The sequence below is a fragment of the Tyto alba genome, unplaced genomic scaffold, assembly GCF_018691265.1.
Source record: "Tyto alba isolate M040663 unplaced genomic scaffold, T.alba_DEE_v4.0 Super-Scaffold_46, whole genome shotgun sequence".
Lineage (NCBI taxonomy): Eukaryota > Metazoa > Chordata > Aves > Strigiformes > Tytonidae > Tyto > Tyto alba.
Genome location: NW_024881322.1, coordinates 10947598 through 10965231, shown reverse-complemented (window position 1 = coordinate 10965231; position 17634 = coordinate 10947598). Strand labels below are relative to the sequence as shown.

At 42.7% G+C, this 17634-nt stretch overlaps 1 protein-coding gene across 18 annotated transcripts in view; it reads left to right on the top strand.

Moving 5' to 3' along the window:
* The window catches only part of ARPP21 (cAMP regulated phosphoprotein 21), a 146218-nt gene that overhangs the window by 67353 nt on the left and 61231 nt on the right, over positions 1 to 17634 (top strand). For 11 of the 18 annotated variants that reach the window (XM_032997218.2, XM_032997223.2, XM_032997210.2 and 8 more), the window contains 3 exons: positions 5596 to 5633; positions 7712 to 7771; positions 10299 to 10531. In XM_032997218.2, coding sequence (XP_032853109.1) covers positions 5596 to 5633; positions 7712 to 7771; positions 10299 to 10531 — 331 coding nt within the window. The remainder of the gene's footprint in view (positions 1 to 5595; positions 5634 to 7711; positions 7772 to 10298; positions 10532 to 17634) is intronic. The other 7 variants (XM_042806364.1, XM_032997222.2, XM_032997225.2 and 4 more) reach the window with 4 other exon arrangements.

Below are 17634 nucleotides of genomic sequence, written 5' to 3'. Positions count from 1 at the left end.
GGCAGTGTCCTTTTAAATTAAAACTGTTCATATATTGCAGGGTTAGTAGTATTATTTTAGATATCCTTTTTCTCTGGTTTTGGAGTCATGCACATTCAAGTTATTTTTCTTTAGCAGAATACATTGTATAGTTTTAAGGTGTTTGTTGTGTCATTTGTGATAAGTAATTTTGCTTTTTAATAAGTAGCTTGCCACACCTAAATGTTTTTAGCCTCGCTTTGTCTTTAACTGAGACAATTTCAGTAAAAGCAGAGGCCCTTCAGTTTACATTTTGCTTTTAGCATGTGGGTCCGATGTAAATATGTCACAGCATATATGGTAGAGTTACTGAGTCATTCAGGGGCTGCAAAAGCTTCTGCAAGCTGTTTCCTATATGAAAGTTGCTGTTTCTGGCTCGTTATAAAGGAGCTTATGCAAAACCAAAAAATCTTTGGGTTTTGAAGCAGACTTCAAATGAGGCAAAATGTTGTTTAAAAATGCCATAGGGAAAGTTGTTGCCAAAATAATGCAGTTTCTATCACCAACAGCAGCTAGAAATGCCAGGCTGGGAAATGGAAGTGGCTGGAAGAGTGTGCTGAAACTCGCTCCGCAATGGGCTGCTGTGTTTATGTTTAGATACTTGAGTTTTAAAGTCAGGCAAGCAGTGAGGGTTTTAATTGCCCAGAGCGGGAGGTTGTTGTGGTCCACTGGGCTAGCATCTCCGAGTGGCAAGACCTAAGTGACAGTGTGGTTTGTGGCAGGCATTTTAAATGGATTGGGAGTGAGCGTTTTTAAAGTTCAGCAATGTTAGATATCTCTCCCTCTCTCTCTCATATCCACTCATTTGTGCTCTCTCTCTGCTATTGCAGATGTTAGTGAGCATCGTAGTGCAGTGAATTTCAGCAAGCTGATGATATTAACAGGAATATATGCTTTAGCTGAGCTTTTCCGAGTGGAGCACTCTTCACAGATATGAGGTGTTTTTAGGATGATGTCAGTGGTTGTGGTGGTGGACAATGTTATTTTTTTAGAAAGAGAGCAATGGCTTCCTATTATTATAGGTAACCGCATACTGCATGTAAGACTTTTATAGTTTTAAAGGCCCCTGCAGTCAGTAATTAATCAATCCAATTCTCCCCAGGTTTCGCTGGGGTAGGTACCTAAGTCTTGTCATCCTGAAAATCATAGATGTAGAAAGAGAGACAGGGAGGGATTAACGATTTGGTATTTTTATTATCTCTGTAATGTTTCCACTGCTGTAGTCAAGCCTTTATCAGTGCCTTGCTTATGAACTTTAGCAAATGGACTGTAGATACTTCACGTCTCATTAGAGTCTGCATGAAGAGAGCTTGCATGAGAGGTCTCCAAAGGGCAGCCATGAAGGTCAAGAGTACTGCCGTAACTTGTTGCATCTAGCACCCCCTCCCTAAACATGTTTGAGGGTCCCAGAACTCTGTAGGTAACATATCAGCCCATGAGTCAGAACTTTGAATAAAATTTAGGAGGAAAAGGCAGTTGGTTACAGGGGCACAAATATCTGTGCATGTTTCCAGTACTGGAAAAAATATCTTAACCTGGACCCCGCATACCAGCCAACAGAAAGCTTGCCTGTCCTTCCTTTGATTTTTGCAACACTCTAGTGTGCCAGATATCTTAAATTCCAAGTGGGAAGGTTTTAACAAAATAAATCTGTTCATGAATAATGCCATCATTATGATAGTCCTTATGATGATTAGTCTGATATTAGTCAGTTTAAATTATACTTTCTGGCAAGTTTTCCATCTGCTGTGTTGGCTATCATAAATTTTGACAAGGGGAGCTGGAGGTTTTAATGACTGTCACGTGTAGAGTCATAGCAAGTGGCAGGGATTGAGAAGCATGTTAATGTGGTATCTTAATAAAAGGATCGGTGAAGAAATAAATAGTTAATAAATGTGATCATTCAAACTCACTGAAATAAGAACTACAAAGTGCACCTCAAACTTTTTAGGCTGCTAACAGTAAAACAGCGCTGCATGATCTCGGTTATGCTCAAAGCTGTTTTCAAGGTTATTTTTTAATTGCAAAGCCTACAACCATCCTTTTTAAAACATGTTTTCATTGGAAACTTAGCTTTACAGCAATTTGTGAATTTTACAACCAAGTGCACTGGAGCAGAGGACTTGGAGTATCTGGGTCTTGCAGGGAAGACTTTTGTCTGAACTGCTTTAGTTGGTTTTAGCAGGTTGAAAAGTAATTGTCCAAGAAAGACAAAGTACAATCTAAAATAATTTTAAAAAGCCTATGTTGTTCTTTTCCTGTGCATTAATTCAAACTGCAGATTTAACTGAGAATCCCAAATGTGTGCATAAATGGTACACTACGTTTGACTTTTAAGCGTGTAGAAAATTGCTTCTAAAGACTAGCAATCAAATTACATGGGGGAAATTTCATTCTTCAAGGTTAATACAACGTATAACCTCATGAGCCAGAATCACGTAAGGACCATCCACTGTTCATAAATGTATTCTCTAGTAATCGTGTAGTCACTGAAAAATTTAGAAGTTTTATTACTTACACAAATGTTAGAATTGCCCATGGTACACATGGAACTTAGTAAGGGAAATATACCATACTACTTACTTTTTGTTGTTAATTGTAATGGCTGTTTTTGACGAAGGAGAGTATTCTGAAGTGCTAGATCCTTTAGATAAAATAAATCGTGATTCCTCTTCTTAAGAAAACACTGGGGATCTTTATTACTCTCTAATTAAATGGAGTCACAAAATAAATATTTGAAAAGGCAGGTTAAGCCTTATCCTATCCTTCTAGCAGGAAAATATTAGGAAGAGGAGAGTTTAAAATTAATAAAAACAAAACAAAGACATGCCTTGTGTTGGCTACCATAAACCTGTAGGTACTAAAACTCCCATACTGCTGTACAGAGCTTTTGTTTGTGGCTGCAGATCAAGCAATAAGCATTAGTTGGAAGTCTGAGATCTATCATGTCTTGTTAACTGATGTGAAAATGATTACCTGATGGTATCCACTGCAGGATATTGCTGCATGTTAATAGTTATCTATGTTGGCTAATGTAATTAAAAACAAGAGCAGCAACCCCCAGTATACCTAGTGCACTGGCAGAGCTGATGCATGTTTTCCAGTTGAGACTTCAAAAGGTTCTGGGAAATTGGAAGAGTGAAATACTCATTTCAGAAATGATAATTAGTCATACAGAGCACCCTAATGGAAATCCTGCATGCAGAGGTCTCTAAGGAGGTGAATTTGTAGGTAATCTTACATACCTGTTTTGCTTTTGTAGGCTTATTGTCAGTGTCTTTCAGTATACAAGAGTCAAGTGTTTTCAGAATGTTTTTGACATCAGCTGTGCTGTGTACTTAAGCTCTCCTGGTGCTTTAAATTGAGCATTATTGATGCCATAGATCAGGAAAGCGAGTCCTGACCTTGTAGTAGCTAAATTGCTATCCAGAGCTGCTTAGCCATCTGATTTTTAACAGTAAGACTAACATAATAAAAAAGTGCCTGTCCTCTCTGCCTCTCAGCCTCACACCTGTACTGAAAGATAGTTTCCAGGGATTGTGTGGCCCTGTGCCAGCATCATCAACTAGGAAGAAAAATGGAGTTATTACAGACTCCGTCTTTAAGTCTATAATGCAGTTGATAGTGGTTCCCATCAAGACACTGAAAAGGGAGCAGACCTCTACTTGCTTGATAAAATATAAATCCCAGATATTTATTCTTCTTTATGTCCCAGTCTCTTTAAAAACTTGAAAAAAATAAAATAAAATTTTAAAAAAAGAAAACAATCCAGAGAGGTACATGCTCCTTTGCTTTTGTAATTTTGTGGGGACTCAGACCAGTACTCCAGTCTAAGCAAAGGCTTGTACTCCCTTGTTCTGGGAGAGTAGCTATAACGCTGCTTTGGAAATGTGACTGCAGTGCAGTCAATGTGCAAATGCCTATCACAAACCTCAAAGTGAAGACACAGCCCTACAGTTGAGGTTATACAAGCCCACCGGGTGGTTTCACTATGCTTGTAGGTAGCTAGACTCTGCTCAAGTCTGCACAGCCCCATTTGTTAATGAAACCGTGTGAGTAAGGTACATAAAATGAGAGAAGAGGCAGTGTTGTAGGGGTATGAAGGATCCCGGGGGTTTTAGGTGGAACAGTTTGTGTCTCCTCTCGGCCTGGGGTGAAACGCTAGCTTTGCTGTAGCTGGTGGGAATTTGGTCCCTGGCAATGGAGGACTTGCTCCTGGTATCCTGAGGCTTTGTGCTGAGGAGAGACGCACTTGTCACCGATGCAGCCCGGAGCCTTGCGTGTTTAGTAGGAGTGCAGGGTGGGAGCTCGCCAGGGAAGCCCACGGAGCTGTCAGATGTTCTCTGATGTGGATGCTGGGTGGGCAAATTACATCTTTAACGAGAAACCATAGTGCCTTCTCGGGGCTAAATTCCTTCCTTGCACAAATTGATGGGATGGCACTGGCTGCAGTGCCAAGGGAAAACTTTGCTCATGCATATCCAGAGCGCTGGGAATGAGCTGGGGTTGCTTCTGGTGTTGGCCAGCACCCTTTGAGTAGGTCATTAGCTCACCCTCTTCAAAACAGAAACATCTCAAATCCGTGCATATGCCTTACCATTAAAATTTGACACAGCTAATGATGGCATTGCGTTATTCTTTGAGCTGAGTCCCATTGTTACAGAAGTAATGGGCATGATCTCTGGTGCCCTCCTCCCTTTGCCTGCCTTTTGTTTAAATTCAGTAATTCAGTGCAAGTACTGACTATCCTTTCTTCTGTACCTCATGGAGATATAATCCAGTGACAGCTACGAGGCACTTTGTGTAGTGAACATGAAATAGGAGGGAAATGAAAAAATCAAAGAGGGAGAATTATTCATGGGAAATTGAGCACAGCTTCATTTTTCTGCATAAAAAATTAAGTAATGCTAAAAGAATTACTTGCCCATCGGATTTATTTCTTCCGATCCCTTCACCTTTCTTGGGATATGAGTCCTCCAGCAGAGATCCTTTCTGCAGTAAACTACTGTTGTTGTTAATATTATTATCAAGACAATTATAATAATTTTATATCTCAATGCCAGTATAACTGCTTTCTCTCCAACTGTAAAATGTCAGATCACATAGTATTTCAAAGTACTGCAGTATCTTCTCTCCCTCTGAAGAACTTTGTCAATTCTGCATGCTTTCCTCCTGTTTGTCCTTCCTACTTGCAGCTCTGTGCTATACTGCAATCTTACTTTGAGGTGGTAGGGCAGACCAGTGGAGCCTTATATTATGTAGGAAAAACATTTTTCCCCTTCAAATTGCCAGTATTTTGCACATATCGCCGCCTTGTGATCTCAGGACTGAGAAGTTTCAGTTTGTTTCCAAACTGAGACCCCCTCATTGGCAATGTGTTGTAATGCATGGAATTTATTTTACTGGCCTGACCTTATTCTTGACCTTTTTTCCCTCTTGTCTTCTGCAAATGCAAATGATGCATGAATTGAAATCCCCTTAAGCCTGAACAGGGGAGGTAATTCTAAAATCAAGGAAGGAATTGGAACAGCAGAGCATATCTAGAACGTCTGATACAATGCCTTTTTTATTTTTCAGTCAGTTTGCTCCCAGGAAAACCTTTTTGTGGAAAACAGGTAAAAAATAGCTTTTTTTTTTTTTTTTTTGTGTTAAACTTAGCTGTTTCTCTTATTATTTTGTCTATTTATAGTTCTATAGTTGTTTATCCTAATGCAAAGACTGTTGAGCAAATTTGTAATCCATATTATCTGCAGTGTTGTCTTGTGCTTTAAGAGAGGGGGAAAGAGATTGCCTTGCAGTATTGTGTCTGAGCAGAAAAGGTGTTACTGCTGCTTTTCCAAGACTTTGCATGTCAGTTTAAAAATCCAGTTGTGGGCGGGGAGGGGAAGCCCAGTGAAGGTTTCATTTCAAATGTCCAATCTGCCTCTGGAGTGCCTTTAGAATTTAACTTACTGATTTTTAAAAAGCACTCTAGCAGTGGCTGGATGATGGTATTTATGAAACACCACGCTTGTGTTTCTGTTGTCTAACCTGCTCTTCCGTGGGGCTGAGCATCAGCACTGACTTCACTTGTTACTTGTGAAGGCTCACAAGTCCCCCAGACCAGACCTGCTTTGCTGCTGCATTGTAGTCATGAAATTATGATGCCTGAGCCAACTGTTACATTACTGTGTGATACTTCTTATGGATGTTCTTTTTATTATAATAAGTCCACTTAAAGTAAAGGGAAGAAGAAACTGTGTTTAAGATCTACAAAATATGAAATGTAGCTCCATAGCAGTCATAAATTAGCTTAACTGTGTTGAAAATCTTAGAAATTTTACACCCTTATGGCAGATGAGGGTTTTAACCAAAACGCTGGAAATTTCCCTGGTGAGTGTTTGAGCAGTGCTAGCCCAAGTCTGTCCTGTGCAGATTTTAAAACTGTTTATCATCCCCTTGAAGAAGGGGGAAGTTATCTTTCACAGTATTTCTATACATCAGAGGTACGTCAGATACATTTATGGGTAAGGCTGTTCGCATAGGAAATGGCTCCACAGCAATGGTACAAACCAGCTTTTCCGGCGGACAGTCCTGTCGGTGAAATGAGGGAAGGCCTCAGGGGGTCATGGCCCCTGTCATCTAACCACTCTGTATTCCACGAGCCAAGGATATTTCCTCAGCTGCTTCTTCTGTATCATGACTATGGAGATATGTTTTACCAAATTAAATCCAAAATGCAAGAGAAGAACCTGAAAAGCAAAAAAAACAGGTGCTCCCGTAAACCTGCTTTTCCCTCTCTGGAGAGATGGGGACAATAAACGTGACGTAGTTGTTCACGTTCCCCAGCCAGTACGGAAAGCGCTCAGACACCGCGCCGCTGAGGTGGGGACCTTTATGGTGCAAACCACGCGCTTCACAGCCAGGCCTCCGCTGGTTCATGCATTCCACCCCACACTGCGTGCAGGAGAATGTGGCCAGTTCTGGTGTTTGCAGGGGGTTCACTTTGCTCCAACCCACGAGCTGGCTGACCAGCTTTCCTGGTGGGAGGAGGCATACCCAAGGGGAGACCAGGAAAAGGCCAGGTTGGAAACTGGGCTTGTGTTGCTGCCTGCACTGTTGCTGTCAGGAGGGAGACTTCAGCTGCATTCCTCAGAACACTGCTTTTTCTTGCTGCATGCCTTATAGCTTTTGATCGGGCAGAGCACTTAAACTCATACTTAGCTCCGTGCACGAGAGATCTTCTTGATTTGTTGTGTTGAAAGTTCGGTATGTGTTTAAGTGCTTTGCCTTTCTTTTTCATCAGAGAACCTGAGCATTTCTCTAAGATGCAGAGATTTCCAAGCAGCTTAACAAGTGCTTAAAATTATATATGCAGTATTTTACTGGCTTGCATTTTTCATGTTCTTATTAGGTGACATTATTATGAATTTTCTTTTGGATGTAGATATATGGTTCCTTGGCTTCTGAGAATTACCTTGCTCCGTAACAGGAAATGTTAAATGGCCTTCAGCCTCCCTGGCTGATATTTCTCATGTTCAGTTGACTGTGTGCAATTATGGGAGAGGGAGAGAGGACAATTTTAATCTTGTTTTTTTAAACTGTGAATCTAGCAAAATTGGAAGATGTTGCTAGAAATTAAATACAGCTTTTACAGATCAGATAAACTTGAACTACCATGTCTGTTACCATAATCTTTCTTTTCATTTTTCAGTAGGCTGTTGGAAGACAGTAGTATATGCAATGATACCCATAAGAAAAGACAGCTGTTTAGGTTTGTATGACTTTATTTAATATTCATTTCCCAGTAACTCTCATTTGTGATTCTATCTGTGTCCTCACCAAGGGAGACCTTGGTGGGTGCGTGCATGTAATTTTTCTGGTTGGAAAGGAGCATGGAGAACAGAGTTCTTGCCCTGCTCATCCCACACTCTCTGAATGTGGGGAGGTCACAAGGGGACCCTTTCCTTTGGTTTTATGTATCATTGGCTCAGGAACAATATGAGATTTTTTCCACTGCCCAGCTGCTCAGACTGACACAATTTGGGGGTGACTGTGACTGGTGGAAGTTCATTTTGCGCTTGTGTATGACAGGCACGTTTCACAGGCTAGTGTCCACAGTGACCTTTTTTCCTTTTGCTGGTTTATTAAAAGCTGAAGTAAAAGTACGATGAGGTAAAACTGATTGAAGTTCCCTTATCTAAAGCAACAATGTTTTGAAACATTTTCTCTGTGAACTTTCGTCTTCCAAACTCCAATTCCTTCTGCCCAGAGAACACTCAGATGTATCCTGTATCCCAAATCACGTCCCAAGGTGCAGGGAATCTAGGAATAGGTCCGTATTTTCACAGAGAAATTTTTTTTTTATCAGTTCACACTCTGGATCAGTGGAAGACGCAAGCTGGTGGTGACAGTAGTCCTCTGAGGGGCTTAGAAAGGCTCTCTTCCCACACCGTGAGTTCCCACATGTTCAGTTCAAGTCAACCAGAGTTGAGCAGGCCAAGCTGCTTTGAAAGTCAATTCAGCTGCCACAAGTCTTAAGCAGAGCGGGCAGCAGAAATGGATGCTTTCAGCAGCAGTAAGGCACGTAGATAGCTAGGCAGAAGTAGGGTGATCACTAGATGCCTGTATGGATTGGGGTTTGCATATGTAACAGCCGTAGTTTATATCACTTGAAACCAATTTCATCTATGTTATGTAATCTTTCCTTATGAGGAGAATAGGACACAAGATTATTTTGATGTGTGGTTGCTAACTTTGCATGTCAGAACAGCAGCCATGGAGGAGATGGTGAGGCTGCACCAGATCAGGAGCAGTGCTGGAGCATCTGGAGCTGCGTCCCATGGCCACAGGCAGCAGGCAGAAAAACTTTTCTCCATGCTTTGGGAGTCTTGGATTGGGCATGCAGGAGTAAGGAGACGTCTTGCACACAGACACTCTTAATATCTGTTTGGGAAATAAAAAGGAGTTTTGTGTAACCCAAAACCACAGTTAAATGGGATACAAAAGCATTCAATTTCTCTCCCTTTTCCACTAGAATATAATTGTTAATTTCTAAGCACAAGAATGCAAAAGAGTCTGTAAACTTAATACTTCGGGGTTTTTTCTTTCCAATTAAGGACAATTTCTTTTTAAAATATTTTTCCTTTTTTTTTATGTTGTTTCTTCTGTGCTGTTTCTCTTCATGCTTTCCTGCTGTCTGGGTCTAGCAAAGGTCAACAGGTTAATACTGCTGATCACATCTGTGAGAGGCTCTGATCACAGGCAAGGAACGCACCAGCCTGATCCCGCCTTTGACACGCTGCTCCTTCTCATCCTGAGTGACACAGCTTGGCAGGTTCTCCAAATAAAAAGCAGGAGCCATGTTCAAAAGGAGAAAGGGGACAAAAAAAAAAAAAAAAAAAAACAACCAAAACAGTCCCATACTTTTGATTTGTAGAAAAAGCTTTGAGCCTGCAAGGTATTATATTGTAAAATAAGATGGAGGGGTGGAAAATGTCTTCTAAAAGCTTTCCAAAAACCACTGTTATTAGCATCAGTTGGGCTAACAGTCATGGTAGGCATGCTGGTTTTGTCATTTTAGCAGCCCATTGTAAGTGGTTCACCATAAATAAGCCAGATACTGCTCACAGTTTACTGTGTTGTTACTCACAGTACATTTAGTGCTGTGTAGCTGTTCAAGGACAGACAATCTCTACCTAGAGATTTTTGCAATTACTTTATGCAGAGGGGGAAAAAAAGCCCACCCAAATGGGTCTGTAAGTGGAACGTTAGCACTGAAGTTTGTGGTCACACTGGGAGGACGCATGTCTAGGGAAAGGCTTTGGGTAACTTTACAGAGCAGATGATGAGTGGGGACAAGGTGCAATAGGAATAAGGAGGATGGATATGAAGGCAAAGGTAGAGGGCAGGTGAAGGTGGTGAGAAAAACATTACAGGTGATGGACAGCAAAGGGAGAAGTAGTGAAGGATTTGCTGAGGGAAGAGACCGGTCAACAGGCAACAGAAATGCTACATCAGTGGTGTGTAATACTGCTACGTCAGCCCTGTCTGGTGAATTGCTCTTAGGATATATGCGCAAGGGGAGCAGTGGTAAGTGCTGTGCATGTAAAAGGGTATAGCAGTGTTTACTTGCTGAAGGCAAATAAGTATGGGGGTCAAATCCCCTGTTTCAGGCATGCTGTCATAAATGCAGAGTATTTAATTTTCCTTTATTAGGCTCGTTGCAGGGTACCCAAAGATAGACTCTGCCCTGAAGTGGGGTTTTTTGTGTATAAATCCTTGTTTCCTGATGTCCATAGGGGTAACAGAGACAGCATAGGGAAGGCATCTGGCAGTCGACAGAGCAGTACAGAGAACGAACTGAAGTGGACAGACCACCAGAGACCATGGAGCAGCACAGACTCGGACAGCTCAAACCGAAATTTGAAGCCAGCCATAACAAAGACAGCCAGCTTTGGTGGGATAACCGTCCTGACAAGAGGAGATAGCTCATCGAGTAACAGAAGTACCGGCAAACTGTCTAAAACAGGTAGTTAGTACTGTATTGGGTTCACAGTACTTCTTGTTTTGTGGTGATAAATGGTTGTACTGGTACTTGTCTGAGTATGGTATATCGCAGAATGGTTTGGGTTGGAAGGGGCCTTCAGAGATCATCTAGTCCAACGGCGTGGTTGGACTAGCTGATGAGTTGGACTAGATGGTGAATTACATGAACAGTTGCATTTCCTGTGCACAGCAGATGTGTATGTCCATCTATGTACACTAGTATCTGTGTACCTGGTATTGACTTTTTAGGAATCAAGAAGGAAAACCAATGCCTGAGGTTTGCAAATGATAGGTGAGGTAGGCTTTTCCTGGAGTAATTATGTGCACATCCTATTTGAACACTGTCTTCTCTTGTTGTAGCCTGCAAAGCTGGTGGTACAATCAGACAAAGCACAGATTTTTCCTTTTAATCAGTATCATTTTTTTGATCCATGAAGAATTAAATATCATACATCTAATGAGAAATCCAAGAACATTTTGTTGTTATTGCTAAATGCAGACCATCTGTATCTTGAAGTACAGCCTCTCCCTTGCTGCTGGCAGATGAGGCATTGTGCTGTGGTGGAAGCAGAAAGAAGCACTGGATTCAGAGGTCTCACAGTCTCTCAATTTTCTTGTTTAGTTCTCAATAAATGAAAGCACCATTTTAGGAGACTAGGAAACTGGTGGGAATTCTGCATCTACTTGCATTAACTTTATGGGTGCATTAACATATGAGTGAGTCACAGGGTCTTGGATCTAAGTAATTTCAAACCATGCCATTAAGCTACTCTATTAGTGTAAAAGGGCATGATAAATAATGAGCACATCAGATGATTCCATCAGTTTCGTTTATTTGATAAATATAGTACAGGACAAGTGGTAATCAATACTTAGCACTTAGTGCTCTTTCAGCTTGAGAGTGTTTTATGGATGGTACTTAATTTAAACCAAATTTATCAAACCTGGGTTTGTCAGATTTCACTCCTATTCCCAAAATTTTACAGCAGTCTTTGCTGTGATTCAGGTTGCTGGGGAATGGAGTATTCAGAATAAATTGAGAAAACCTTTGACTTGGTAACTACACTCTGGACCCCCATATCTTGAATACAGTTTAGAATTTTATAGAATCACAGAACCATTTAGGTTGAAGAAGACCTTCAAGATTATCAAGTCCAACCATTAACTTAGCACTGTCAAGTCCACCACTAAACCATGTCCCTAAACGTCACGTCTACACATTTTTTAAATACCTCCAGTGATGGTGACTCCACCACTTCCCTGGGCAGCCTGTTCCAGTGCTTGACAACCCTTATAGTGAAAAAATTGTTTCCTAATATCCAATCTAAACATCCCCTAGCAAAACTTAAGGTTGTTTCCTTTCCTCCTATGACTTATTACTTGGGAAAAGAGATCGACACCTACCTCACTACAGCCTCCTTTTAGGTAGTCGTAGAGGTCAGTGAGGACTCCCCTCAGCCTCCTTTTCTCCAGACCAAACAACCCCAGTTCCCTCATCTGCTTCTCACAGGACTTGTTCTCTAGACCCTTCACCAGCATCATTGCCTTTCTCTGGACAAGCTCCAGCACCTCAGTGTCTGTCATGCAGTGAGGGGCTCAAAACTGAACCCAGTATTCAAGGTGTGGCCTCACCAGTGCCACATAGAGGGAGGATCACTTCCCTAGTCATGCTGGCCACACTATTTCTGAAAAAAGCCAGGATGCTGTTGGCCTTCTTGGCCACCTGGGCACACTGCCGGCTCATATTCAGCTGGCTGTCGACCAACCCCCCCAGGTCCTTTTCCACCAGGCAGCTTGCCAGCCCCTCTTCCCCAAACCTGTAACACTGCATGAGGTTGTTGTGACCCAAGTGCTGAACCCAACACTGAGCGTTATTGAACCTCATACAGTTGTCCTCAGCCCATTGGTACAGCCTGCCCAGATCCCTCTGTAGAGCCTCCCTACCCTCAAACAGATCAACACTTCTTCCCACCGTGGTGTCATCTGCAAACCTACTGAGGGTGCACTTGATCCCCTCGTCCAGATCACTGATAAATATATTAAACCACACTGTCACCAGTACCAAGCCCTGGGGAACACACTGGCAGCCAACTGGATTTAACTCCATTCGCCACAACTGTTTGGGCCTGGCCATCCAGCTCTAGCCAGTTTTTTACTCAACAAAGGGTATACCTGTCCAAGCCATGAGCAGCTAGTTTCTCTAGGAGAATGCTGTGGGAAATGGTGTCAGAGGCTTTACTAAAGTCTAGGTAGACAATGTCCACATCCACTACGTGGGTCACCTTGTCATAGAAGGAGGTCGGGTTAGTCAAGCAGGACCTGCCTTCCATAAACACATGCTGACTGGGCCTGATCACCTGGTTGTCCTGTACACGCCGTGTGATGGCACTCAAGATGATCTGCTCCATAATCTTCCCTGGCACCGAGGTCAGACTGACAGGCCTGTAGTTCCCTGGATCCTCCTTCTGGCCTTTCTTGTAGATGGGTGCCACATTTGCTAACCTCCAGCCATCTGGGACCTCCCTGGTTAGCCAGGACTCCTGATAAATGATCGAAAGGGGTTTGGTGAGCACTTCTGCCAGCTCCCTCAGTACCCTTGGGTGGATCCCATCCATCCCCATAGACTTATGTGGTCTAAGTGGTGTAGCAGGTTGCTAACCATTTCCCCTTGGCTTATGAGGACTTCATTGTGCTTCCCATCCCCCAAGAGACCACATGGTCTTACTATTAAAGACTGAGGTAAAGAAGTCATTAAGCACCTCAACCTTTGTCAGTATGTTGCCCCCCCAACATCCAATAAAGGATGGAGATTGTCCTTAGCCCTGCTTTTGTTCCTAATATATTTATAGAAACATTTTTTTATTGTCTTTTATGGCAATAGCCAGATTAAGTTCTAGTTGGGCTTTGGCCCTTCTAATTTTCTCCCTGCAGAAATTCATGATATCCTTGTAATCCTCCTGAGTTGCCTGCCCCATTTTCCAAAGGCCGTAAACTCCTATTTTTTTTTTTTTCCTGAGTTCCAGCCAACGCTGTCTGCTCAGCCAGGCTAGTGGTCTTCCCCACTGGCTCGTCTTTCAGCACATGGGGATGGCCTGCTCCTGAGCCTTTAAGATTTCCTTCTTGAGACTATCCAGCCTTGCTGGACTCCTTTGCCCTTCAGAATTGCCTCCTCAGGGACTCTGTCAACCAGGTCCCTAAACAGGCCAGAGTCTGCCTTCTGGAAGTCCAAGGTGGCAATTCTGCTAACCTCCTTCCTTACTTCTCTGAGAATTGAAAATTATCATTTTTGCCCAAGACAGCCTCCAACCATCACATCACCCACAAGTCCTTCTCTATTCGCAAACAGCAGGTCCAGCGGGCCACCTTCCCTAGTTGGCTCCCTCCCCAGCAGTGTCAGGAAGTTCTCTTCCACACACTCCAGGAACCTCCTAGACTGTTTCCTCTCTGCTGTATCATATTTCCAGCAGACATCTGGTAAGTTGAAGTCCCCCCTGGGAACAAGGGCTAGTGATTGTGAGACTTCTTCCAGCTGCTTACAGAGTATTTCATCTGTCTCTTTATCTCGTTTGGGTGGTCCATAACAGACTCCCACCATGATACCTGCTTTGTCAGCCTTCCCCCGCTTCTTACCCATAAACGCTCAACCCCGTTGTCACCATCGTTGAGCTCTAGACAGTCAAAACACTCCCTAACATAGAGGGATATTCCATAGCCTCTCCTTCCTGCCTTATCCCATCTAAAGAGTTTATAGCCATCCACTGTGGCACTCCAGTTGTGTGAGTCATCTCACCATATTTCTGTGATGGCAACTGAATCACAGTTTTCCAATTGCACAATGTCTTCCAGTTCCTCCTGTTCGTTGCCCATGCTGCATCCGTTGGTATAGATGCACTTCAGTTGGGCAATTGATCCCACCACCTTTTTGTGAGGAGAAGCCATAACTCCTATGTGACCATTCTTGGGCACTTCTGTGGTTTCTAGCACATCAATAACCCTTGATTTTTGCTGCCACATGGATCTCCATCCCCTGCCTCTACTGAGATGGCAGACCAAAGGACCTTGTTAGCACACTGTCCCTCAAACATTTGTGTGCTGCCCCAGGGCTTATCCCCAGTGAGCCTTGTTTTGTCCCTTTCCCTTTTCAAATCTAGTTAAAGCTCTTTCAGTGATCCCTGCTAACTCCTGCACAAAGATCCTTTTCCTCCTTTGAGACAGGTGTACTCCAGCCAGCCTGGTGTTGTATAGACAGACCCATGATCAAAAAACTCAAAATTCTGCCAGTGACAGCAGGCTCTGAGCCAGGTATTGATCTGCTGGCTCTGACTGTTTCTTCTGTCATTGTTCCTTGCACCTGGAAGGGCAGAGGAGAACACTACTTGTGCTCCTGATCCCTTAACCGGTTGTCCCAAAGCCCTGAAGTCTCTCTTGATTGCCATCGGCCTTCTTGTTGCAACTTCATCACTGCCTACCTGACAAATCCATAACTGATAGTAACCCGAAGGCTGTACCAGGGCAGGAAGCTTCCTCTTCACACCGTTAGCCCGGGCCCCAGGGAGGCAGCAGACTGCCCTAAGAAGTGGGTCAGGTCTGTGTATGGGGCCTTCTGTTCCCTTCAGGAGGGAGTCTGCTGGGACAATGGCCCGTCTTTTTTTCTTTATGGGAGCAGTTTTGGCACAGGGCATAGGCCGACTTAACCTTGGTGACTACTTCAAGGGAGATGTACCCTCCTCCTCGTTGCTGTTGGGTTCTCCTCACCAAGCCTCGCGCCTGTTACTCGAGGGAGGGCCGCTGGTGAGGGGTGGCCACCGCAGAGGAGAGGTAGGAACCTGCCGCCATTGCCCCCCGTCCCCTCAGTCGCCGTGTTCAGCCGGGCGGGGAGAGGACAGGGGCTCCGCCATGTCGTGCTGTGGGCGCAGAGCTCGGGGCGGCCCCGGCTGTTTGCTGGGGGCTGCCATCGCTGCCTGGTCGGGCTGGCAGAGCCTTTCCCGCCACACCGCACGCAGTTTGCCTGCTCTAGCCGCTAGCTTTGAAAAATAGTACGGTATAGTAGTTTACCTCTGGCTCATTCCTGAGCACAAGCATATGCTACATAGAAAAACCAGTGCGTATGTAGTTTTGAAATGACACCCTCCTGTATTTTTTATTTGTATAATGGCTGAATAGGCTATACAGCAGGGCCTGAAGTGTGCAGTTAGACCATGTTTATACCTCCAGATTTCCTTGCCTCCTGTGAATCTTTCCGTTGCATCAGAATTCAATTCGATATGCATGAATTAGGGAGGAGGCACAGGTCCCTGGTATGCTTTTTTCATATCACTCACCTTCGGTAGAGTGCAGGTAAATCTATTTTTCTGCAGCATTGGATTGCAGAGGCGCAGGGCATTGGAAGTGGTGTCAGGGAAATTCAGTTTTGGAGGGTTGAGACATCTAATTGCAAAAGAGTAATACTTTTAAGTAGCCATTTCAGTGTTAAAATCAAGCATATTAAAGGGTACACTTAGAAAATGTGTTAAAGGAGCATGCCAATAGTTGTAACTGCATCTGCACTCCATATGCACCAAAGCCAAAATTGCTTTCAAATGAAACCTCTTATAATACATTTTTAAAACATCTGTGATATTAAAATTCCATGTTCTTTGCACAGCAATTACATATTGTAAGTGCTTTGATTTTTTTATTTTTTTTTTTTTTTAAGCAAAGTGCTTAAATTTAAAAGCTAGTTGAGGCACAGAAAGAGTAAAAAAGAAACAAAATAAAAGGAAGAGGTGGGGAAAAAGAGCAAGGCTGGATGTCAAAACAAACTTACATCTTCAAAGCCAGGACACAAAGTCAAACTGTCAGTCAGCCTGAGGAAAGTCATAGGAAATAATATCAGAATCACTATTTCTATCCTTCTCTCTAAAATGTTATTCAATGGCATTAAAGCAGAAAAGAATGACTGTTCAAAAAATAATGGAGAAATATGTCTTGATGAAGCGTTCTTCCTTCACCAAAAAATGCTGAGTGCATTCATACAGCTGTCAGAGCCTCCATGCGCTATTTGCATATGTTTTCTAAGGTATATTAGGTACTAAGTGACATTTTGTTGTTCATGTTCTGCATTCAATCTTCATTACCCTGTACTTCAGCCATAGCCAGCGCTGGATGTTCTGTAGCTCAGTACACATTTGAAGCTTAATCATGTTTTTATTTGGGACAATTTTGTTTATTTTCTGTTGTTTTTACAACAGTGATTGAAATGAGATTGCAGAGGTGTAGCTACAAATATTAGGCACGCTGCCCTGGTAGTGTGGCTGAGCCTGGTAGACAGCAATTTTGTCCTGGTTCTCCTCTGCGGAAAGTACTAGTCTGTACTCTGAAGTGCTTTATGATTCACAGTAGTAAATTTAAAACATTTTCGTCTTGCATATAGTATGTATGAAATCAGTCTGAAGTTATTAGTTGGTTAAAATGTTCTTCATGGACTAAATGATATAAATTGTTTATGGCCATTTTAAACAGGAAAATTATTCTACGTCTATGACAGTCACCCAGAAGCGTTGTCAAACACTCTTCTTGAGCATGGGAATATTAAAACTTTCAGGATTTTCACAGATGGCTCACAGCTGCCTTTGAGAGTATGTACAGTGATGCAATATTAGCATTATAGTCTTTCTGATCGCTTTTAGTATTGTCACCAAAATTAAATGTTTTGCCCTTACCCTTAACTTCTGACAAATCAGTAATTAATGTTACGTAGCAGACAAACAGAAACTGAAGCACAGAAAGATGTTAGCCTTCTCTTAGGCAAAGACAGATCATAGAATGTGCTGTTCTCTGCAGTAGAGTCCAGTAGTGTCAGTTAGTCTTAGGATTTAATTGCATTCAGCTGCATGGGAATTAGAGCTTAGAAAAAGGCATTATGTTGGTTCATTCTTGCAAACTTCACAAAAGGGGCTGTTTGAAACCCATTACATAGTTATCTTACTGGTTCTGGTGGTTATTTTCATGCACCTGCTGATTGTTTAGAACGCCCTGTTCCAGTGAAAAGCACAGATTGTATATTGTAAATAAAATTTTGTTCTCTATTATTGTGAAGCTCAGTAGATG